The sequence below is a fragment of the Eulemur rufifrons genome, chromosome 17 (genome assembly GCF_041146395.1).
Source record: "Eulemur rufifrons isolate Redbay chromosome 17, OSU_ERuf_1, whole genome shotgun sequence".
NCBI lineage: Eukaryota > Metazoa > Chordata > Mammalia > Primates > Lemuridae > Eulemur > Eulemur rufifrons.
In genome coordinates, this window is record NC_090999.1 from 81,273,267 (window position 1) to 81,298,565 (window position 25,299).

The 25,299-nt window shown below is 36.4% G+C and overlaps 2 protein-coding genes across 3 annotated transcripts in view; one reads left to right on the forward strand and one right to left on the reverse strand.

Annotated features, from left to right (window-relative positions):
• Window positions 1-4,134: 4,134 nt before the first annotated feature.
• On the forward strand, window positions 4,135-4,596 carry LOC138398152 (thymosin beta-4-like). Its single transcript, XM_069492384.1, has one exon. It carries the CDS (start codon window positions 4,204-4,206, stop codon window positions 4,336-4,338), a length of 135 nt encoding a protein of 44 aa, XP_069348485.1. The 5' UTR covers window positions 4,135-4,203; the 3' UTR covers window positions 4,339-4,596.
• Window positions 4,597-8,787: 4,191 nt separating this feature from the next.
• TRIM36 (tripartite motif containing 36) overlaps window positions 8,788-25,299 on the reverse strand; it is a 40,171-nt gene continuing 23,659 nt past the window's right edge. For both annotated transcript variants that reach the window (XM_069492317.1, XM_069492318.1), the window contains exons 5-10: window positions 21,787-21,882; window positions 18,655-18,908; window positions 18,294-18,418; window positions 15,410-15,700; window positions 11,886-12,183; window positions 8,788-9,149 (exon numbers count right to left, since the gene is read on the reverse strand). In XM_069492317.1, the coding sequence (XP_069348418.1) occupies window positions 8,795-9,149; window positions 11,886-12,183; window positions 15,410-15,700; window positions 18,294-18,418; window positions 18,655-18,908; window positions 21,787-21,882 (1,419 nt within the window). In that variant the 3' untranslated portion in view covers window positions 8,788-8,794. The remainder of the gene's footprint in view (window positions 9,150-11,885; window positions 12,184-15,409; window positions 15,701-18,293; window positions 18,419-18,654; window positions 18,909-21,786; window positions 21,883-25,299) is intronic.

Here is a 25,299-nt window from a genome sequence, read left to right on the forward strand (position 1 = left end):
CATTAAAAACAACAAAAGCTTGTTATTGTAAGAGTCAAGGAGCTACTTCCTAGGGTGTTATAAAATAAAGATCTAGAAAAAATACTAATTATTATGGATTCAATAAATATTAGATGTCATAACTTCTAGCTAAAATCATTCCAGAAATACTTTTGTGCAGTTTCAAGATGGCAAAATCCTATCTACCTCCTTCTTCCTCTTGAAAATCACTCCAAAACAAAAATGAACAAGAAACTGAAAGTAAACTTCAACTACAATGCAACCAAGAGACATCTATAACTGTAAACAATAAAGAAAAGAGTAGACAGGGGAATGGCACATCTGAAAGCTTGCAGAGGGAGAAACCTGAGAGAGGCAAACCAATTTACACACCCGGATCCTCAGACAGGCTCAGAAGCCGCGGGTACCCACGTACCACAAAGGTAGAGGTGAGCCACAGGCTGAAAACCAAGAGAGAATCAAGATGCTGGGATTCCAAAGTGTTAAAATCCTGCCCTTGTGGAGCTTATGTTTTAGAGGATGCAGACAAACGTGAAATTTTGAAGTCCTATGAAAAACAAAGCAGGAAATGGGAAGTATGGTAGGGACAGGGAGGTGTAATTTAAATACAGTAGCTAGATTGTTCTCATCGAGGAAGTGACATATAAAAAAGATAAAGGTGGTGAGGGATTATATGGATATCTGGAGTAGCAAGAATGACACGAAATGACTTAGGTATTTTTAGAAAGATCACTGGTTTTTAACGTGAAAGTACAAATTCACAGCGAGCTTGAGGTAGAAATTGTTAGCGCTCAACCATATCTGGTTCTCTTTTTCCTGGGTACTCACAAGATAACACTCCCATGCCTGTGAGTTAGCATCATGTGATTAGTTCTAGACAAAAAAGCATGAATAGAAATGACGTGCTGAGGCATTGGTAGCTGTTGGGACTCCTCCATGCTCTTTTTCTGCTGTAGCAACTTTAGAAACCATGGGCCAAGGTGCTGTCACAAAATGCAGGGAGCCTGGATGCCTGCATCATCAGTAGGGGAGAGCCTTCACTGCTCTACAATAGATTTTGTGAGAGCAAGAAACAAATCTTGTTGAAGTCCAGAGGTTTCAGGGGCTGTTAATAGTAGAACTTAGCTATCCAACTAATACAAGGCTGAAGAAAGGAGACCTGTTAGGAAGCTATTACAGTGATCAAGATAGAATGTTAGTGATGACAGTGGAGGTGGGAGAAGTTAGATTCTGGATATGTTCTGAACGTAGAGCCAACAGAGACTGATATGGAGCAGTCAACCCCCTCCTCCACTCTCCCAGCTCCACCCTACATTATCGGGCGATTACCCCCTCTCCCACCTTTCCCCACCCCTTGACTCACTACTACCAACACTCATAACTTCCAAAGAAGATAGGAGGTAGAGTTTCTGAAGAAAATGAGAAAAGTTCCTCACTCAGGAACACTAAGTACATAGGGGAGGTTAGGAAAATGAGAGTCTATTTACCAAATGGAGGAACCCCAGCCTAGTTCCTAGACCAGTTCCTGAGGACCACTACCCAGACAGAAGACTGAAGGATTTTCTTCCAGAGAAAATGAATATCCCCAGAGAAAAGACCTACAATACTGACTTATGGGGAGGACCCAACAAGTCACCTTATCACTTGATTATGCCCTAGTGAAATCCAACTGTCAATAGCCCTACTTACACACAAAGCTACCGATCAGACTTAGTGCTTCAATCTCTAGTAGAAATAGAAGGCAAACAAACAAAAAGCATAAAAGGGGGAACGCAAAATGGTACTGTCATTTTGGAAGACAATTTGGCAAAAACTAAACACACCCTTACCATACAATCCAGTAATCGAGCTCCTTGTTACTGTAGTTACCCATAGGACTTGAAAACTTATGTCCACACAAAAACTTGCATATGGATGTTTATAGCAGCTTTATTTGTAATTGTCCAAACTTGGAAGTAACCAAGATGTCTTTCAATAGGAGAATGGATAAACTGGTATGCCCAGCCAACAGAATATTGTTCAGTGCTAAAAAGAAATGAGCTTACAAGCCACAAAAGACAGTGAAGCACCTTAAATGCATATCACCAAGTGAAAGGATCCCATCTGAAAAGGCTATACTGTATGTGTCAGGGTCCCGGGTTGCGGCACCAAAGATGTCAGGGTGGCAGTCTGCCATCTGTTCTTGGTGTGCTGTTGGCTGAAGAATGACCAGACACACCAAAGTCTCAAGTTCAGACTATCTTCCCAGTTCTCTCACTCCTTTCTTGGAAAAATCCCCAGCAAGGCCAATAGGACAGAGTAATCTCAGGCAGGGAGCAGTTTCACAAGAGCAGCTATTTATTGTAGAATAAAACGGGTCTGTCTCTGTGAGAGGAGAAACAGACCAACTCACTCACTGACAGGAGAAGGGCTCCTGGGAGGTGTAGGATGTTATCACATGATCAACAGGTGTCCTCAAAATTTCATCTGCGTATACGAGCTCTTCCTAAGAAAGCCCACCTATTCAAGGTAACGGCATATTAATTACCCTCAGGTTGCTCTAGGTCACTTTCAAATCTATTATACCTGTGCTGGGGAATTCCTAGATTGATAACGTGTTCCCTCCTTCCCCAGCTGTAGTAGTTGCTCAGAATAGGCTTAAGGGTGGAGCAGCACCAAATGGAGTGCCCACTCTTATCCTTCTTCCCAGGTGGAGCAATTGCTCAAAACAGCACCAAGACAGGGAACCCTTGTCCCAAGAAGAGCCGGAGATCCTAACTATATACCTAACATACGGAGACGGTAAAAAGATAAGTGGTTGCCAGGAGTTGGGGAGAGGGAGGATAAATAGAGAAAGTGCAGAGGATTTTTAGAGCAGTGAAACTACTCTATTGTGGATGTATATCATTATGCATTTGTCCAAACCCATAGAATGAACAACATCAAGAGTGAACCCTAGTGTAAAATATGGTCTCTGGGTGATAATGATGTGTCCATATTGGTTCTTTAATTGTGACAAACGTACCACTTTGGTGGAGGATGTTGATAATGGGGGAGGCTATGCATGTGCTTAGCCAGGGGGTATATGAGAAATCTCTGTACCTGCTGCTCAATTTTGCTGTGAACTTAAAACTGCTCTTAAAAAAAAAGTCTTTAAAATAAAAAGCCCATAACAGATACAATGAACACTACTCAAGTGATGGGCACATTTACAGCCCTGACTCAAGCCATGTATTAAAAACATCGGCCCTCTTGTTACCACAGAGGGGTCTGTCCGTCCTCTCTGGTGAATGTAAAAAAAAATAAAATAAAATAAAATAAATAGAAAAATAAAAAACCCCAAAACATCTATACCCACTTAATATTTGGAAATAAAAAAATAAAATAAAAAGCCCAAACCAGTTGAGAAAATCTCCTAAAATCAACGGCAGAAACAAAACAAAGGAAAACTTAAAGTAATATGGGAATACTTAAATGCAGGGAGCCAAAAAAAAAAAATTCAAAGAAACAATAATTTAAAGTCTAAAAGTGGTAAGGAAAAATACTGCATCAGATTTCTTTAAATGCTTGTGCTTGTCCCTCACCTCACCCCAGAAAAGAAAAACAGGTCACATCCAAAGAATCAAGAATTAAAATGGCATCAGACTTCACTAACAAGATAGGGTGCTGGTAGGTAATAGAATAATACCTTGAACAATAGGAAAACAATTTTGAACCGTTAAATGGGAGGTTAGAGCAAAGAAATTTTAGAACATATAAAATTTCAAAAACTCTACCTTCCCTAAACCTTCTCTCAAGACATTCACTAGAAAATATGCTCTACTAAAATGAGGACATAAGCCAACTAAAACAAAGACATGGGATCCAGGAAATGGGATTAAATTTAGAAGAGAGGGAAAGATTATTGCTAGGATGAAGGCAAAAGGAAGCACCAAGAGCTATGTAGCAGGGACAGGACCAACCAGTCCATACTGAAGTAGGATGACAAGAGCTCTAGGAGAGACTTCCCAGAAAAAACAGATATGAGAAATCTTCAAAAAGTTCATGGAAAATGCTTATTATGAAAAAACTATTAATGGAGTTCAAAAACTTTTGCACCAAGATAAACACATACTAACTTGTTATAACATGTCTGAACAAGATCTAGTTGGAGACACTCGGCGGTGGTCACTCCACAGATCGGATCCTTCCTGCTCTTGCGCCTCGCTCCGCTTCTCTGCAACCATGTCTGACAAGCCCGATATGGCTGAGATCGAGAAATTCGATAAGTCAAAATCGAAGAAGACAGAAACACAAGAGAAAAATCCACTGCCTTCCAACGAAACGATTGAACAGGAGAAGCAAGCAGGCGAGTCGTAATGAGGCGAGCGCCGCCAAAATGCACTGTACATTCCACAAGCATTGCCTTCTTATTTTACTTCTTTTAGCTGTTTAAGTTTGTAAGATGCAAAGAGGTTGGATCAAGTTTAAATGACTGTGCTGCCCCTTTCTCATCAAAAAATCGAGAACTACTGACAACGAAGGCCGCGCCTGCCTCTCTCATCTGCCTGTCTGGCTGGCAGGGAAGGAAAAGAACTTGCATGTTGGTGAAGGAAGAAGCGGGGTGAGACGACAGTGAAAACTCTTGCACTTATTATTTTGGAGATATACAGATATAATATATACACATTATTTTGAAAAGATTATAAAATATTTTTATAGCAGCTAATAGTGCTCATCAACCTATATAGGAAAGAAACTTAAAAAAAAACATGTTGTTCCAACTGTCTTAAGATCACAAGACAGGTATACTATTCCAAATGATATTAGCTTTGCACTTAGAAGACTCTTGTCTTAGGTGATCAAGAGTTGGGAGATTAAGAAGAAAATGAAAGCAGATCTCCATAAACTGGTCAAATAATCTGGCCAATCAGCATAGACTCAGACTGCACTGGAACCACATGCCAACATAAACTTCAAGAAACTTTTTAAGGTCTTCCAAAAGCAAGCAGTGGTGGCATTTAAAAAATAAACTACTCATTGAGTTCAGGTTTTAAAAAGATAGGAAAAAAATAATGTTATTTAAAAATATTCTTAAATTATCCAGCCAGATTGTAGTCTGTAATTCATGTAGGGCACATTTCAATTTATTTTCACTTGATATTGAAATTAACAACATCCTACAATCTTACTTATACATGCAGGCAAGAGTCTAGCCAGAACTTTAAAGACCCTCTTTTTTAATCATAACACAATTATTTTTCTCTAATCCAAAAAGATTTCAGGTAAGAGATGTAAACTCAGAGAAGAAGCAACTACAATAGTCTCACAGATGATCTCAGCATGGAATGGCCAACTGGGACAGAAATACCAGAAAGCTGAAATGAAAAGGCTGCATAGCTTTGTAAGTCTTCGAAGCAGTCCCCTTTATGTGAATGTGTTCTAACACGGCAGAACATTATGAAAACCCTTATTTGAGCAGTCAGCACCATAACCAACAGCCTCCTTTTTTCCCCTCAAATATACTAAATTCCTTCCTACCTGTGCCAGTTATTTCCCATTTATACCACCCCCTTGGCTCTATTCTTTCCCTTTTCTGCCCCAGGAAGAAGACCCCTGCTGTCTGCATCTCTAGAGAGCCCTAGCTGGCTGGCTTCTCGCTGGGTTTGGTCAATAAATGGCACCAGCAGACACATGGGGGACGGCACCACATCTCCCACAATAGCTGCTTCCCATGGCAACCCCAGCTCCTTCCTTGAAGTTCTACCTCTCACTGAGATCTAAGTGACGCTATTTCCTCCTCTTGTCCTTCTTGCTCTAGAGGCATTAATGGCTTCAGATTGTTGTTAGTCTTTCAAGTGCCTCACCACTGCCTGTTTCTTTCTTTACTGCTGCCCATATTTCTAAGCAATACTTTTCATGAACTTTTCACTTGAACCATCTGGGGTAAATTCTATTTCCTGCCAAAAAGCTGAACAATTCACCATCCCAAGTGTTTCTTATCCCCTCTACCTGAAATGCCCTTCACTTAGGTCTTTGCATGGCCAGCTCTTCAGCAACCAGGTGTCAAACTCACATTACCCTCCTTAGAGGGACTTACTTCCCTGGCCACCAAATCTAATGCTAGCTCCCACCTCAAGCACTCTCTAGCCCCTTCCCTGTTTCTATCATCTCTTCATCTCTGCTTGCTAGAACTTAAACTCCATGAAAGCAGGAACCTAGCTAGGTTGTCTTATTCACTTTATACCCAGTACACAGCAAAATGTCTCATAGATAGCAGGAGTTAAAAACTTTTGGAATGAAATAGTTCCAAATCAAAATTAAAAAACCTAAATTCACATTTTTTAAAGCAAAAGAGTCCTTAGAAAAACTTCAATTCTCAGGATATTCCGGCAAACAAGCAGATAAAACTCCTTCAAAATGAGTAAAAATCTATCCGGTAGAACATAATTTCTTAAGAGCACTCTTGCCTGTAGTATCAGTTCTCAATTCTTTTCTGTAGCAATATGATTGATTTTATTCCCACAGTGGACCAGGGGACACACTTCCAGGGCCTACTCAGATTATGGGCTATGGGAAAAGATTTAACAGGCCTAGATTGTGTTCAATTCCCCAAAGGAGATAGCTCTGACTCCTACTACCTTCAAGAAAGCAATTGTAAATATGAGAATTAAGTTATTATTCAGTATCACAGGAATAGACTTGAATCTACTCTTATTAATTAAAAAAAAATTTAAGACCCATCAAGCATTAGTAACAATTCACTGTGATCCACAACTAACTACAACTACCAGAGCCCCATAACCCAAGAGTATGAATGTGAGCTAAAGACCCACACTCATCTGAGACAAACTGACCAAACAATTGAAATAAATCAGCTTCATGTCAAGCTTTTTCTAAGAATCACTTTCACAGGAATTAAAGCTAATAAATAAATGTCCAAAATAATTTTATATAAAACTTTAGTTCTAATATGTGCTGCTAAACATCTTTTCATAATTTGTTTCAATTTTCCATATACATATACCAAAAAGTCCTGGAATACAGATTTGAATAATTACACTAGATTCTTTTTTAATTTTTATTAAAAATGAAAGAAATTCAGTTCAACAATTTATATACAACTGTACAATGTTTGAAACACCTTTCCTATTCCTGTTAAAGTCTTATATTTAAGAATGTCTACGTGGTATGTCCTTTCACAGGCTGGAGAGCATCATACTTAACCGCACATGTCCCTTTAGCAGCGTTATTGCACAACGATCCACATAACCGTTTAGCCTATGTCATAAAGTGCTACTTGTAGATGGGAAAGTAACAAAGACAACTAAACATGGAAATTCTCCCTGTTATTTTCTACTTGGGTTGGAGGAGAAAGCTAATTTAATGCTACCAGCCTGAATAGCGGATTTCCATTAAAAAAAAAAAAAAAAACCCACCAGGCCAAGAGTTTCATTCTGTTAAAACATGTCAAAAGCACTCTACAAATTATTACTGCTGAAATGCATAACAGTATAGCTTCTGAACATTTTAACTTCAAAGAAATAAGCAGTTTAAATAAAAACCACCTACCTACCAAAAGAACAGCTTTCAAAGATGAGACATACAATTTAGATTAAATGAAATTCTCCAAATTAAAAGAAATTTCAACTTTTAAAAGGGTACATAATTATCTTTATTATTCCTAAATAATTTAGTTTTACTTGCTTGTATTACAAATGCTTACTATCAATGAACCACAGAACATGCCATACAACTGAACAATAAATAAACTAAAAATATATTATAAAATATTTTATAATATATTTAATGCTACTAAAAATATATCATGAATTTTTCAAACATGTAAACATAAACCAGAAAAATCCGATATGTAATATTTGTGCCCAAAAATGAAAATCACAAGACATAATAAGAGGGCAAAAGAACAAATATGATTTCAGTATCAGTCCATCTTCACCAATATTTCTAAAAATAATTTTTAAAATAAGCACAAATATTTTCATAGAGTAAGAAAAACTGAAGATAAATTTTTCTGAAAAAAAAATTATATAAACTGAAGTTTCATGTGTTAGGCAAAAACTTGTGTTTCCTGAAAGAAACCATAACCATACAAACAAAACCACGTTTCTTGCAATTAACACCATTCTGGTTAATGGTGTTACAGCTAAGGGAACTCCTAAAAATGTCCTTAAAAATACCGTTTGTGGTCTTGGAAAAAAAAAAAAACAGTAGTATTCATTTCCCAGGCAATATACTTTTAATAACTACATTTTAAAATACATAATTTTCCACTTAAATATACTACCATTTTTATGGCCTTTTTCTTTTTACCTATCTAGAACTTTGTTTTCCTATTAAAAACAAATGCAAGACACACTGCTTAGCACTAATTTCTATTCATAAGGCATTTAAAAAATATCTTCCCTTAGGACATAAACATGATATGAAAATGAAAAAGCAAACATAAAAGAAGCATAATAAATACTTTGTATCCCAACCCTGCCCAGAAGAAAAAGGAATGTAATTATCAACACCACCAGCTGACATAAATAAATTAGATTTCCTGTGCATAAAGAGAAAGACAATCCAGTTGCAAAGTTAATCATTTCAGTATTAACTAGAAAAGAGCATCTTCACTCCCCTTATTTGTAAAAGGCAGAACAACGACATGGAAGAGATAAGGCTGTTTGGGTTTTCTGTGTTTTAAGAAGAATCATACACAATGATGAGTGTGGTGACAGAATATTTAGTGACATATAGTTAATTATGAGGTTAACACTAAGGCATTGTTTTGTTCACAATTTTCCATCCTAAGTCACATCAGCTGTTTAAACTATTTGTCCTCTTCATATTCCAGATATTTTGCTGTGATGGGTTCTTCAAGTTGAATTCCTCCGCTGCCCATTAATGCGAATGCTGGGTACATCGTATGCGAGCAGTCCACCTGGCGCTCATACAGGCATTTCATGTGATCCATGTCATAGAAACTCACTTTGCCTTTATCATAGTCAAGGAAAATCCCTATACTTGTGGGCATGGGAAGAATTCTATTTTCAGGTTCATTAGAAGAAGTAGGTGACTTGGGTATAAAAAATTTCTTCATGCCTATGGTCACCAATGTAAAGGGCTGTGAAGAATCAAAACAGGTATCCTCACTTCCGCTGTCATGGCCACTGTCTTGCTCGTACCTAAAACGTAACACACAAAAACAAAGTATCTGCACTTTATCTATAGGGCTTCAAGTATCTTCAAAACATTTGCACAAGATAATATACATTGATTTAAAGTTAAAATAATTTTTATATCAAAAGCTTTTTATTACAACGAAATAAAAAACAACGACAACACATTGCCATTTAGATTTGTACCACAGACTCAGCCCCAAATTCTGTCATAAAACATCACTTTTAGCTAGATAAAAGTTAGAATCGAAAAGTCATTATAAATAACTTTGGCCTACCAAAAGGGAGGGAAGTAACTGGTCAAAGATTAGACATTTATAGCACAAAATCATATATAGTCATGGGCCCCTTAACGACATTCCGGTCAATGACGGGCCACATATGCAACAGTGTTACCATAGAATTATAACGGAGCCGAAAAATTCCTATCACCTGGTGATGTCCTAGCCGTTGTTACGCTATGGTGCAATGCGTTATTCACACGTTTGTGGTGATGCTGGTATAAACAAACCTACTGTGTTACACATACAATTATGTACAGCATATAATATTTGATTATGATAATAAACAACTGACACTGGTTTATGTATTTACTATACTATGCTTTTTATCATTATTTTAGGGTGTACTCCTTCTACTTATTAAAAACAAGTTAACTGTAAAACAGTCTCGGGCAGGTCCTTCAGGAGTTATTCCAGAAGAAGACACCGTTACCATAGGAGATGACAGCTCCTTATGTTTACTGCCCCATGAAGACCTCCCAGTGGGACAAGACATGGAGGTGGAAGACAGTGATACAGATGATCCTGACCCTGTGTGGGCCTAGGCTAAAGTGTGTGTTTCTGTCTTAGTTTTTAAAAAGTTTAAAAAGTAAAAACAAAATTTAAATTTTAAAAATAGAAAAAAGCTGACAGAATAAGGCTGTAAAGAAAATATTTTTGAACAGCTGGGCAATATGAGTTTTAAGCTAAGTGTTATTACAAAAGAGTCAAATGTTTAAAAAAAATTTAAAAGTTATAATAAGCTAAGGTTGATTTATTATTGAAGAAAAAATATTTTTGCATAAATTTAGTATAGCCTAAATATACAGTGTTTATAGAGTCTACACTAGTGTACATGTACAGTAACGTCTGATGTTCACATTCAATCACCACACACTCACTGATTCACCCAGAGCAACATCCACTCCTACAAGCTTGATTCATGCTAAGTGCCCTATACAGGTATACCGTTTTTTATCTTTTACACTGTATGTTTCCTATGTTTAGACACACAAATACTTATCATTGTGTTACAACTGCCTACAGAATTCAGTACAGTAATATGCTGCACAGTTTTGTAGCTAGGAGCAATAAGCTAAACCATATAGCCTAGGTGTGTAGCAGACTATACCATCTGGGTTTATGTCAGTACACTCTATGATGTTTACATGATGAAATCACCTAACGACACATTTCTCAGAACGTATCCCTGTCACTAAATGACACTTGACTGTATAGGAAAATACAAAGATAAGATTATGTGCACCAATCCAAGGAATTTACCAGTCTAAGTAAAATTAATAGGCACTGCAAAATAATGCAAAAGAAAAGAGTATGTTTCATTATCCCCCTAAGAATTCTATTTCCTGGTTAGGATTTCTACATAGATCTATGATGTAAACAATTATAAAGTTTTTTTTTTTGCCACCCCTCTATTATAAAACAGTAAACACTTACAGAAAATTTTGATGCCTGTTCCATTTTTTTCAATATGTATAGCTTGCTTTTTATGTATTTGGGCTCATACTACCTCAACAATTTTAATCAGGTTTTTTCACTTACAGTATTTCTCATGTTATAAACTTTTTAAACATTAATACTAATATTCCATCAAGTGGACATGCCACTATGTTTAGTTAATCATTTCTCTATTAAAATTTTCAATGTTATGCAAATTTCTCATCTTTGTTCAAAAAGTTTTTCCTATCATGCAGATTGTTAACCTGGGATACTGTTCACATAAGAAGTCAAGAATTATTTGTCTAGGCTAGTTCAATTTACTCCAATTTACTCTAAAAAAACTAACCTGTACAACCTCCTTCAGTTAATCTCTTAAGAAACTGGAATTCTTTGCTGTGGAAACATGTCTACCGTGACCCACTTTTGCAAAGGACTTATGGGAAAGTTTAAAGAAACTGTGTCCCGTAACAAAAGAACAACTTAATATCAATTGTGAAGTACAGCAACTAGAGGCACTGTATTAGATATGTGGGTAATTTTTATCACATAGATTACGTAACATGTAAAATACTTTAAAATTTTTAAACTGCGAAGCTATATCACAATCAAGAGGTATCCAAAACAGACTTATTTTAATGGCATTAAAAATTAACTGCTAAATCTCATTATTCAGTATGTGACTACAAGACAACCTGACTCCTTTTCTTTTTCTTTTTTTTTTTCTTTTTCTTTTCTCTTTTAGAGATGGGGGACTCGCTATGTTGCATAGGCTGGGCCTCAAACTCCTAGGCTCGGGTGATCCTCCTGCCTCAGCCTCCTGAGTACCTGGGACCACAGGCGAGCAATCCTGTGCCTGGCTCTGACTCCTTTTCTTAATCAACCACATAAACGTAGCCAAAACACGTGAATCTAAGAAATGTATAATCCAAATGTAATAAACCCAAGTCTATTTTCAGGCTTACCTTGCTAAACAACTATATTTACTTTTAAAAGAATTATCAAGATCAAGAAAAGAATCTACCTTGGACTAACTGCATCCCGGGGAGAACGGAGCCATTCTTGTAGTTTATCACTAGAAGCAACTCCTGCTTTTACCAGGTATGAATATGGTTCCACACGGAAGGCCCAAAAGTGTTTCCCTTTTGTAATTCCAACGTCTCCAATGATGTAGTCTAAGCTTGTATAGTAACCCACTTGGATACGTTCCGCAGCAAGGAGGAGATTAAATCCAGCTCTACTCTCTACCCGGTCTCTCTTCAAGTTCAGCAAGAGATGTTCATTATTATAGCCACATTTTTCATCAAAGAGGAAACTGAAAACTGAACAGAGCTTAAAATTAAAATCAGTCTGAACATTATTTATTAGCATTTCTATAACCTAAGGTTAAATTTTTTTTTTTTTTTTTTTTTTTTGAGACAGAGTCTCACTCTGTTGCCCAGGCTAGAGTGAGTGCCGTGGCGTCAGTCTAGCTCACAGCAACCTCAAACTCCTGGGCTTAAGCGATCCTACTGCCTCAGCCTCCCGAGTAGCTGGGACTACAGGCATGCGCCACCATGCCCGGCTAATTTTTTGTATATATATATTTTAGTTGTCCATATAATTTCTTTCTATTTTTAGTAGAGACGGGGTCTCACTCTTGCTCAGGCTGGTCTCGAACTCCTGACCTCTAGCGATCCACCCGCCTCGGCCTCCCAAAGTGCTAGGATTACAGGCGTGAGCCACCGCGCCCGGCCTAACCTAAGGTTAAATTTGATAGATTTTTCAAATAGAAATTATTAGAAAGAGATGGGATGAATGACGTATCGTACTACCAGACAACTATGACAAACCGAAACTCGGCAATAATTTCCAGCATATTCTCTATACCTGAAAATCTTCAGAGCTCTCAAAAGCAGAAGAAAATATTTTAAATGTATGTGAAAATTAATTATAATAGAGACAGCAAATCTATCATAGATATTTTATACTATTAGATCTGTTCTTTTATCCTTAAAAATAAGGGGTCATACATTCTCATAAATATCTATATATTTTCTTAAATATTTATCCCAAATTTTGTAAATATGGAAAATTTTAGCTATTTTAATAAGGCCTTTTCCTTATCAACCAACATAGTAAACAACAGACATGAGAAACATGGTACAACGTTAAAAGAAAAGCGAGAAAAGCATAGCCTTCGGGTTCAGAGAGACCTGGCTTTGAATCTTTGCTTAACCATTTAACTAGAGTTTGACCTAAACTTTAATTTTGCCATCTACAGAATGGAGGTAACAGCACTCCTCATAAATCTCTATCAACTTAAATCATTGTGCATAAAAGCCAACAGGGAAACAATCCAAACATAATAGGTAAAGAAAATGTGATATATACATACAATGGAATATTATTCAGCATTAAAAAAGAAATTCTGATACATGCTACAACATGGATGAACCTTGAAATAAACCAGATACAAAAGAACAAATATTGCATTATTCCACTTATATGAAGTACCTAAAATAGGCAAATTCATAGAGACAGAAAGTAGAATAAAAGTTACCAAGCTCTCAGGGGAGGGGGATGAGAGTCATTGTTTACAGGACATAGAGTTTCACAGTTTGGGATGGTGAAAAAGTTCTAGAGATGTGAGTGGAGATATTGAATAATACTGTGCATGTGCTTAATGCCACACTTAAAAATGGTTAAAATGGTAAATTTTATCTATACTATATCACAATTTTAAAAAAATGGCTGCTAACAAACTAAAGTTATTCCCCGCATATAGACTGACCACTCTTCTTGGTGATGCCTACTGTTCTGGCATAATTATTGTGCTTCCTTTCAATCTCAAGTCTCCCAGGTTGCACAAAAAATTTAAAGGGCCACCCTATTCATATTGCTCCTCTCACAAAAAAGGAAAACCCTTCACATTTCCTTTTCTCCTTCCCCTTCCACTATGTTACTGAAAATAGCAGCTACATCTAGGTTCCTTTTTCTTCTACTTTCAGTCAGAGAGACTAGAAAAGAAAGGGGAAATAGCATTAAGCATAAAATATTTATTTAATACTTGCAAATTCATCCTAAAGCTCTCTATTGGATTTGATTAAAATTAAAAAAAAATTTTTAGGCCGGGCGCAGTGGCTCACGCCTGTAATCCTAGCACTCTGGGAGGCCGAGGCAGGTGGATCGCTCAAGGTCAGGAGTTCGAGACCAGCCTGAGCAAGAGCGAGACCTCGTCTCTACTAAAAATAGAAAGAAATGACCTGGATAGCTAAAAACATATATAGAAAAAAAAATTAGCCAGGCATGGTGGCACATGCCTGTAGTCCCAGCTACTTGGGAGGCTGAGGCAGGAGGATTGCTTAAGCCCAGAAGTTTGAGGTTGCTGTGAGCTAGGCTGACGCCATGGCACTTGTAACAGAGCGAGACTCTGTCTCAAAAAAAAAAAAAAAAAATTTTAGCCAACCACATATTTATGTTTTTAAGCTACACTGTGCATGAAAAACAAATAGTTCTATTCTGAACAGAAAGGGAAGGAAGGACAGAGTGCAGAAAATATGGGTACATAAGCCACTGAAAATAAGGAGGAAGCAATACGATCTACAAACCAACTGAAGGTGTCTCTGAGGCAGGGACTGACAGGGAGAATGTTTTCCTGCTAAGCAGACTGAGCACAGGTTTGCTTCTAAATGTCCCTTATTTGTGGAGACGTAGTGAACATCAACTGACCTGTCAGTAGTTTGTCATTCTCATTCTGCAAAAATCTTTAGGTACTCTGTGTGCAGTATCAGTGGTTTCTAACTTGGAAAGGGAGGGAGGGTGGCTGGGCATGAGGAGCTTTGAGTGTGGGGAGAAGAAGATATCCAGGTGGTTCTAATGCATGCCTCCCATTCCCATGTGCTGAGAATCACCAAGTTAGATAGAAAATCCAGGCAAATCAGAAGTAGGTTAAATCAAAATTATATTAGGATGTTATACCAATAAATTTTAAAAGTATCTACCTACCTCCCATGTTTTAGAGACTTCCGTAACTGACCAAAAAATATAGAATTATACTATTCAAAACCTTTTTTTTTTTTTGAGACAGAGTCTCGCTCTGTCACCTGGGCTAGAGTACAGTGGTGTCATCATAGCTCACTGCAACCTCAAACTGCTGGGCTCAAGTGATCCTCCTCTCAAGTAGCTGGGACTACAGGTGCGTGCCAGCCCGCCTCAGCCTCCCAGAGTGCTAGGATTACAGGCCTGAGCCACCATGCCCAGCTCAAAACTTTAAAGTTAGTATTTATGCTATTTTAATACCAACATAACAGCCCTGCTCACTCAAATGTCTTCCTTTCATGTTTTTCTCTGACGTCAGTTAAAATCTAAACCTGTTCTCAGCCTACAAGGTGAAATTCAAGTATTTAGTTCATTTCTAAATCCTAGCTGGGTATGGAAGCTACTTTTCTGTAATCTTTTTAAAACAAGAGCTGGTTTAATGTAGGTCTACATGGAGACATTGATTAGTTTACTTTATCAAGGTCTCTTCCAACGCTACGCTTTTTTAATTTCCAATATTCACAATACCTGGAGCTGGAGGAGTATGAAGAATCAATTCTCTGCTGCAAGGACTACAGATTGAACCCTTGTAGGCTCTCACTCTGAAAGCATAATTGCAATTGCTTTCAAGTTCTGAAACAACTTTACTTGTGCCATACACTTCTATCTCATTCCATGACAACATTTCATCATCTCTACTAATCTTCCGATATTCGAGAACATAGCTATCAGCTTTATCCTTTTCTGGATGGTACCAATTTATCAAGGCATTGTTATAAACTTTGCTCTGTTCCTCATTGATCTCTGGCACATCTATGCCTGAAAAAAATTATAAAATAGAAAACAGTGTTAAAATATTGATATTTTAAAACCTGCATTTCTCCTCAATGAAAATGATGTATTAATAATACTTAATGACTTCTATATTGTCCAAGAATTTTCTACGTATAAGAAAAAAGAATAAGTATAAAATCAGATATATTTATAACTGAAAGGAGAAAAGAATGAAAAATAAGAGGCAAAAATTGACTCGATTACAGTTTTAGATATTATAATTATTAATTCGGAAACACTGTAAGTCAAATTTTTTAACCATATGCCTTCCACCTACTGAGTAACAGCCCTGGACTTGAAATTTTTTATCTATGTCCTCCCATAAACAATTATTTTAACATTTTTAAATCTAAGTTTGGTGAGTACATCAAACAAACTCTCAATGAATATTATATAATTTGCTTTCATATTACAATTCTGTAGAGTTGCAAATCAATTTAATTTTTCTTAGTATAAACATGATACATATTTTAGTAAAAAAGTCAGACACAATAGAACACACATAAAAAATTTAAGTAACCTAAAGATAACCACTATAACTATTTTGTATAATCCCACCAGTGTATTCCACTCAATGCTATGCTACTATATAGGTATATCAACATTTAACTGCCTATTTTGGGGAACAGGTTTCTAATTTTTCACCAAAAATACAATTATTAAAACACCACGGCTAAATATTTGTGCATATACATAATTCTTTCCACAGAATAGATTCCTAGGCTTAACAGCTCGGGTCATACGGTAAGAACAATAAGTTATAAAAGTTATACACACACCCCACACACACACACATTTATGCCAAATCACAGAGGAGGACATGAAATGAAAAGTAAAAGTCTCCCTCTCCTCATCCCCAGCTACAACATAAGCAATGTATGAGCAGCAGGTAGGGTGCGTTACACAACTGAATGTTATGCAGCCACAGTGAGATTTGGAAGGTCATACAAAATACATTTTCAAATTTTTTTAAAAATAAGGAACAAGTTACAGAATAACATGAATAGTATGCTCTACCCCACATCCTTTTCTTTTATTTTTTTGGAAACAGCTTACTAAAATAATGTACATGTAGGAAAAAACGGGGGGAATATCCATCAGGCGGAAGCTGAGTGACTCCTATTCCACTCGCACCATCCATCCCAGTGGGTCTCTGGTAGCCATTGTTATAACCCAAGATTACCCACCCTCAACCTCACCTTTTCCACAGGCCCTTTTGGGATCCACAGGGGAGGGAAGACCTTGGACTCATAAATATGTTAACACGTATATGAAAACAACTCAACTATAAATTTTGGAAACAGAGTACAGTGTATGAAATCGAATCAGCATTTTAAACAGTAACAAACATCTATGTAAATGAACATGATAGTCATATTAAATAAGTACGTATCAGATGCAGGTATGTATTTGGAAAGAAAGGAGCTCACAGTAAACCTTCAGGGTTTTTACCTTTAACAAGACAAATCTCCTCTAATTGAATTTACAAATTCACAAATCTGTACCTATATTGTATTAGACTACAAGCATATCTTTTGTAAGGACTGTGATTACTTACCATTGCTATTACTAGAAGAGAAACCTTAAGGAATGAATGAAGTGAGAAGGAAAAAAGGAAAGGAAGACCTCTTTCTTGAGAAGTAGCAAGACACAAACATAAGCAAGTGTTTGGGCCTAATTGTATCCCCCCAAAATTCTTATGTTGAAGTCCTAACCCCAAGTACTTCAGAATGTGACTGCATTTAAAGATAGGGTCCTTAGTGAGGTAATTAAATTAAAATGAGGTCATTAGAATGGACCCTAATCCAATATGACTGGTGTCATTAGAAGAGGAGATTAAGACACAGACACACACAGAGGGAAGACTATGTGAAGACAGGGAGAAGAGGGCCATCCACCACCCAACGAGAGAGGCCTCAGAAGAAACCAACCCTATCACACCTTGATCTCAGACTCCAGAATTGTGAGAAAATAAATTAGATTCTGTTGTTTGAACCACCCAGTCTGTGGTACTTTATTATGGCAGCCCAAGCAAACTAATAGAGCAACATAAACACCTGAACATCCTAGAGTCAGTCTCAGCCTGCAGATTCCATTTCTAGGATTCCGCCCTAGAGAAACTCACATACACATGCACAAAAAAACATTGACAAAGATGTTCAATACAGCATTGCTTATAGTAGGGAAAAAAATAGAAAAAAGGCCTCTCACTAGGGAAACGACTTACTTACTTATGAAATACTACAAACAGTTAAAATATAGCTTTAAACCAGAATTTCACGTATTAACAAGTATTTATCTTAATTTTTTTAAAAAAGCACTTTACAAAAAGGAAACATACAGCATGATGCCATTTATGCAATGTTTCAAAACACACAAACCAACAGAATATAGTTTTTGTGCACAAAAACATAGTTACAGCATCATGAATGGGATACGATTTCAGGATGCTGTGACGGTCCTGGGCCACCAAAATGCTGCTTTATATATAAATGTCAAACTGAAGGGAATTTGTGTTTCTTTTACACAATGCGAATTCAGACTAAAAGAATGAGGTTTTGCCTTTAGTAAGACTTACCATTAGAGAAAAAGGACAATTCTCCGAGCAGCTCAGTCTGTTTAGATGTATTAACAACATAGTCTTCAAAAGAAGTCTGAGCTGCAGGTCTAAAGCTCTTCAAAGATTCAGTAGCTTTCTGTATTCTGCAAACATATATATTTTACATAAAAATCATTCTTTAAAAAGGCAAATCAGACTAAATATCTGCAATATGATTAACAAAAGAAAACCTACACTCTACTCAACATTTAAGTTAAGAATGAAGCAAGACATATTCACATTAATACAGCATTATGAACCACTCAGAGCTAAAGCTGAAATACACAGAGGCATGTAAGACATTGCTAAAGACATTCTGAAGTGAAAAGTCTAAGAATACCTGAGGTGGAGCTGTTTTGCTGTCTGTACAAAGCAAGACTGATCCGTCTCCTTAAGCACTTCTTGAGCATATCCCACAAGCCCATTGTTCTCCAAAAGTCCCTGATACTCCTCCATTTGAGTCTGAAATTTGTCTATTCTTAGTTTCTTAGAGGCATCAATTGCTTTCAAAACAGATGATTTCCTCTCTTCTAGAATTTCAAAGAGCTTTTCAAAATGTGTAATTGCGTCTTCTTTAGCCCTCTCTCCATTACACTATTACAAAACAAACAAAGCATCACCTCATCTGCTAAATTCAAAAGTATTTTCACAAATTCTACACCTACATGATGACAAAACTATCAAAATTCAATAAAAACAAACCTGGAAATTGTAAAGAAAAATGATTATGTCTGACACTGAAATTTCACAACAATAGCTTGGCATCAAATACACTCAGCAAAGAACAACTGACAACTTCTATTTAGACTTACTTTGTAATTTTATACATATTTTATTTCCTCGAGCTTTACATCTCCGAAGTCTGGCAATAGACCATTCAATTAAATAAGAAAACAATTTTTGTTTGTTGTATATAAAGGAATTTGAAGGAGAAATGAAGTGATTTAACAAAAAACAGAAAAGCACAATTGTAGAGTTTTGAATTCATTTAAAATTCAGGAATTTTTAACCCTTTCTATGCTATTCCAGGTTTTTTTGTAAGTTTAATAACAGCCACGAAGCTCAAAAAAATCACATTCTTTACTAAGACATAAAATGTAAATCTTCTCTTCAAATTGCTATAATTTGATTATAACTAAATTCTGACTCAGCTGTGTGACCTTATACAAATTATTTAACTTCTCTATGCCTAGCTTTCTCTTTTGAAAACCGGGGATAAGAGAACCCATTTAGGTTTTTATGAAGATAAAAAGAAGATTATTTGCAGAAAGTACATACCACCATGTCACATGCTCTAGAGAAACACTCTTTTTTTTTTAATTTCATAATATTACGGGGGTACAAACATTTGGTTACATAAATTGCCTTTGTACCATTTGAGTCAAAGTTATGTGTGCCCATCCCCCAGACAGTGTGCACTGTACTAGAGAAACATTCTTATCACTGTACACATAGCTATTCCTCTACTATGTTATAAAATGACCCTATCTGTGGTGTTTATTAAACATTCTGAATTCCTATAAGATCAGAGCTCAACTTGATCTTTAAAACAATACCAGCAGAGCGCTCATAAGCACTTTTCATAATAGAATAATGGGCAGCAGCCAAAAGAAAAGAGTCTTCAAGAACATTCTTAAAAGTTGACAATATATGGCAGAAATGCACTGTACATTTTCCAAGGGCTTCAGGCCAACATTTATAATGAAAGAAAATTTTTTCCAGATTCCCTGCTGTTTCCTAACCCCAACAGCCACATTTTTAAAAAAGGACAGGGCAGAGGGTAATGACATTTTGATAGTATTTCAATGACAAATTGTAACATTAAATTCATAAATATCATATCCATAAAGATTCTTTTCCAGCTAAGTATAATTACAGATAAAAAGATAGTGTAACATCATCACTGAGTAAAAGTCTAGAAAGGAGGCAAATTCTCTCATGTAGAAGATTCTTACCGATAAGCTACAAATGCAGCCTAGGCCAAAGGTACAAAAAACTCAATAATGTTCCCAGGATTCCAGGGAATCAGTGTATACAAGAACACTTGATACCTGAGTTCCTCAATTTTTAACCTATTGGATGACAACCCCCAAAACAAGGAACTGGGTCTTCCTTTATTTCAGAAGTAAAGGACAACAGGACTGAGAAAGACAACAGGACTGAGAAAGCCAACAGAGTCAAGACAAACCTAAAATGACCAAAAATGCAACCCCTGAAATAACCTACTATCAAGGTGATGATCTGCTTTGTGCTAGGAGAGTCTGTCACTTAATCAGACAAAACTGTGAAAAGGAAAATCCCACTTTAAGTTACATGGAAAAATGACTTACTTAAAACGGTGAATGTGATCAGTGAAGATCAGGAAAATAATATTAAAAACAAAGGCAATATTGGTAATGGTGCTAATTCATGTAATTTCTCAATAATTTTACTCCATATTGGAAAAAAATTTTCTTCAAGAAGTAACAGTGTCATATTAGCCAGGATATTTTTATATTGAATTACCACTTTTAAAGTGATCAGGAGTAATGGCTCTTAACTTTGTTTCAAATGGAGAAAAGAACCAGGTCAAAGCGAAGAATATTTGGAATTTTAAAATAACGCAGTCCTAACCTCTTTTGCTGGATTTTTAAATTACTTTTTCTGATTTTTTACTGAAGTATAATATACAAACAGAAAAATGCACATGTAAGTGTAAAGATCAATGAATCTTTACAAACACATCCACATAACTAGCATCCAGTAGAAAATCCAAATTAGATAAAAGAACATTACCAGCATTCCCAGAAGCCACCCTTATAACATTTCCAGGCGCTAATCCACCCACCCCTCCTCAATTCTAACAACATAACCTAGTTTCATGGTTTTTGGTACTTTTTATAAATGTCATTACATAGTATGAACTCCTTTGTAACTGGCATTTTCCTTTCAGCACTGCAAGATTAACCTACACTGTTATGTGTAGTTGTAGATCATTCATTCTTACTGCTATTTATATTCCACGTTGATGGACATTTGTATAGTTTCCACATTGTGGCTATTACAAACAATGCAGTCATGAACCTTCTAATACATATCTTTTGGTGAACATATGTAGGGTATATACTCAGGAATATCAGAAATTTTAAACAAACCTGGTCCTATCCACATATTGCAATTTCTTAACTTTTTAAAATACGATTGTAAAAGCTATTATTTCCCTTATGTTACTACTTTTGAGACCTTGTTAACTACCACATAAAGAGTTAGTCATTCTTTCTTCTGTGTTCCAATATCATCTAATCACCACTCCTATCACATACCATTATAATTTATTTTTTCATATTTGTTTGCCTAGTCCCAGAAAAGCAGGGGTGAGATCTAATACAACTTTCTATCCCCAGCTCACATAATACCCTCAGGATTTTATGAATAAATAAGTGAATGTCTAAATGGAATAAATGAAAAATACAAAAATCAGTTTATCTCTTACCTCCGTTTCTTTCATTAACAAGTTTAGTTCTGAAATCTGACTCTTCACCTGGCTTTCCTTACCAATAAGGTAATCAATATCCTTTGAAAGCTTTTCCTGTTAAAACATATTCATTAACACAAATGGACAGAAACAGAAGTTTAAAAAAAGACCTTGCAGAATTTTTTAATTACACAGTACTCATTCTCTTCTAAAGCCTATGATAAACAGATAGTAAAATCAGCTATGGTGATTATCATTGTTAACCCAGGGTAGTTATTGGCCTTAAGTACACAGGGTCAAAGATATACAGAAGATTAGAAACAGGCTGGAAAAAGGAACAAGGCAATGATGCTTAGATTAGTCAAAATTCTGAATATACAAACAGTGTATTTTTGTTGTTTTCACTATCATTGCCAGAACTATTCCTCCTAAGGCTTCAAAGTAAATGGAAGGGCAGCAATTCAAATAGTATTGCCTTCCATCAGATTTTATAATTTACTCTCACAAACACACACACACACACACACACACACACACGTACGTATACAATAGGAACAACAACAAGAGCCTTCCAAAATAATCATCATGACCCATCCCAGCCTATTTGTTAAATATAATTACACGATAATGAAAACAAAGATTTATAAGTATAAGCATTTTCCAGAGCTTACTGAATAACTTATTTGTAAGACAGTCATTTTGAAATAGCATAGTTTTCCATAGAAATAACATCATAGGTTTTGGTGAGATCCCTAGTCTTGCCCAGAAAACATATTCTGTAATATACCTGAAGTATGTTTAACAAAACAAAAGCCCTGAAGCACCATAGGGTAAGAAGTCATTTAACAAACGTCTTCAGAGTCTAAATAAGAATAAGAACATAAAGAAAACATTTCCCAAGCTGTAGCCCCGACAGGAGGATCTGAGCATTTCATGCGCTCAGTCACCGCTGATGGTCTGAAATGAAAGTGATATACAAGAAAAGAAGAGGGGCAGAGACGCAGCTTCTAGGAGCTTAAAAAGTGAGTATCCTCCTATATTATCTTCCTCTTTGTTAAGCAAACCATGGAATAGGGTAAGAGAACATATGCAAAAACAAAAGTGACAGGTGTCTGGCAGGACCATTTTATTTCAGAGGGACACCCAGCAATCAGACACAGTGAGTCTCCTTGATGACTCACTGGAGAGACAAAAGAAAGACCTGCTAGGTAGAGGAGCAAGATTTCTGAGCATTCAAGGAAGAATGAGACAAAGAAAAAAAAATGTTAATGGTAGGAAGGGACACAAAATCTTGTGTCTTAACCCAGCATCGCACAGATGAGGAAACCAGAGCTCATAGAGTACAAATACCACATAGTCAGTGGCTGAACTAGAAACCTGCTCACTGCACAGTGAAGAAAACTTCCAGGCTTCACTTAACAGAAAGACTGCCAGTAAGGGGATTATTCCTCTAATCTAGTTTTTAACTATTTGGGCAAGTTCACCCAAAGTGCAAGCAGTTTGCAGAATTCAAAGGATATTCTCCACAAAACACCTGGCTAGACACTAGGACACAGTTTACCTGTATTGGAAGCCAGACCACACAGAGAGGCAGATGGGAAACCTGGGCCCTGATTCAGCAGTTTCAACAAGCAGCAAAGACAAAGTTACCCTCCCATGACACCTATTTCTCTTTTCTACCGGCAATACTCAAGTGACCAAAAATGAAACAATAGCATAAGCTATATCCCCCGTAGCCTTCCATAGCTTAAAATCTACAATTGAGTTAAAGGGAAGGATATCTGTTTGCGAATGACAAATCTAGATAAAAATTCCATTATGGAATCTATTTTTAAAAGTCTGAAACACAAATGAGGGAAATTAACAGCATGTAAAAGATAGCTTAAGTGTATATTATTGTCAAGAATTCATTCCAGGTAATAGGAAAAAAATTTTGTGCAGCTCATAAGATCAAACCAATAAGAAATTGAAACAAAAAGGTGTTAAATTTAATTACAAATGGTGGTACATGAAGCACACTGTGGGCATGATAGAGTGACAAGGACTGGATTTACTCGCCCACCTGAAACAACTACAAAACCTAGCAAAATATATGAAACAGCTCTTAAGTCATTGGACATCACAAAACAAGGAAGAGATCTTTCCCTAAAAGATGGGAAACAAGATGAGCCTCTGACTGCCCCAGCTTACTGTCTGGAGAAGGGTTCAAAGGGAGCTCAGGGTCCTCCAAGAGGAGGAGAAGCTGAGAGTCCAGGGAGGCCAGTGTTTTTAAGATACCATACCCAAGAAGAGACAGCTGTAAGGAGAATGAACTCCATAGATGTACAAAGGGTCCCCCTTACATATTCAGCAGAATACTGATAAACTGGTGTGTGAGGAAGCTGCCAGAGGCCAGGGAAAGAATCACTCTAAAGGATTAAAGAGAGCAATTCCAGGAGCTCACACAAGCCTGGGAATAGTGCCTGTTATCCACCAACCAGACTTTAAAAGAAAACAAACAAACAAACAAAGCACTCAAAATTCATAGGACATATAGAAAGAATCATCAGAGGGTTTTTATCTCAATAGCTGGCTAAAATTAGACCTAGAATTAAATGCTGCTCTGTCCTAACAAAGCTTAAAAGCAAGAAAGAACCAAAAGGAACAAACTATTTCCAAGTAACTTAACCACACATTCGAAGAAAACTCAAGAATATCGGTAGGAATACAAAAACATACAGCACCCAACAAGATAAAATTTACAATACCTGGCAGCCAATCAAAAAATTACCAGGCATACAAAGTAGCAGGGAAATACGAACTATAACGAAAAGAAAAAGCCAACAAAACTGACATAGTAAGGACACAAATGAGAGAATTAGTAGACAAGAAAAATGAAATAGTAACACCTGTATTCCACAAGTTCAGGAAGACAAAGCATGACACAGATATAAAATGTAAAATATAAAATTGTATGTATATATCCAACCAGATATAGGCCAAAATATGCATATACATATTGTTACAGATAGAAAGGAAACAAATTAAAATGGGTGATAGGTTCATGGATGAATCAATTCTTTTTTGAAATATGATTTAAAGGAAAAAAGAATGGAACAAAAAAATAGTATTATACCACCGTCCACTTTGATGTTGATTACCAAATTTAAAAGTTTTTAAAAGTGTCAAGAATAAAGTTAAAAGACAGGAAGTAATTCAGTTTTAGCTGGTAAGGGTCTCACCAGATAAGTAAAACACTAATCCTATAGACAAGGAACAAGAATCAAGTGTCTTAAAAGAGCCACGGTCCCTTCAAAGTGTGTCATTCCTATGTACACATGCATTATCGCAGATATTGGGCTCATTTGGGGATCATGATAAAGTTCAGAGTTCAGAACCAACAGTGTAAGTGTTAATATATACTATTGTCATTTAGAAATACTAACAACCTAATACTAGCAGATCGTTAAGTAACACTTTACATTGTAACTCATTTTAGTACAAGAGACCACACAACACATGATGATTTTATAAATGAAAACTTAAAGGCAA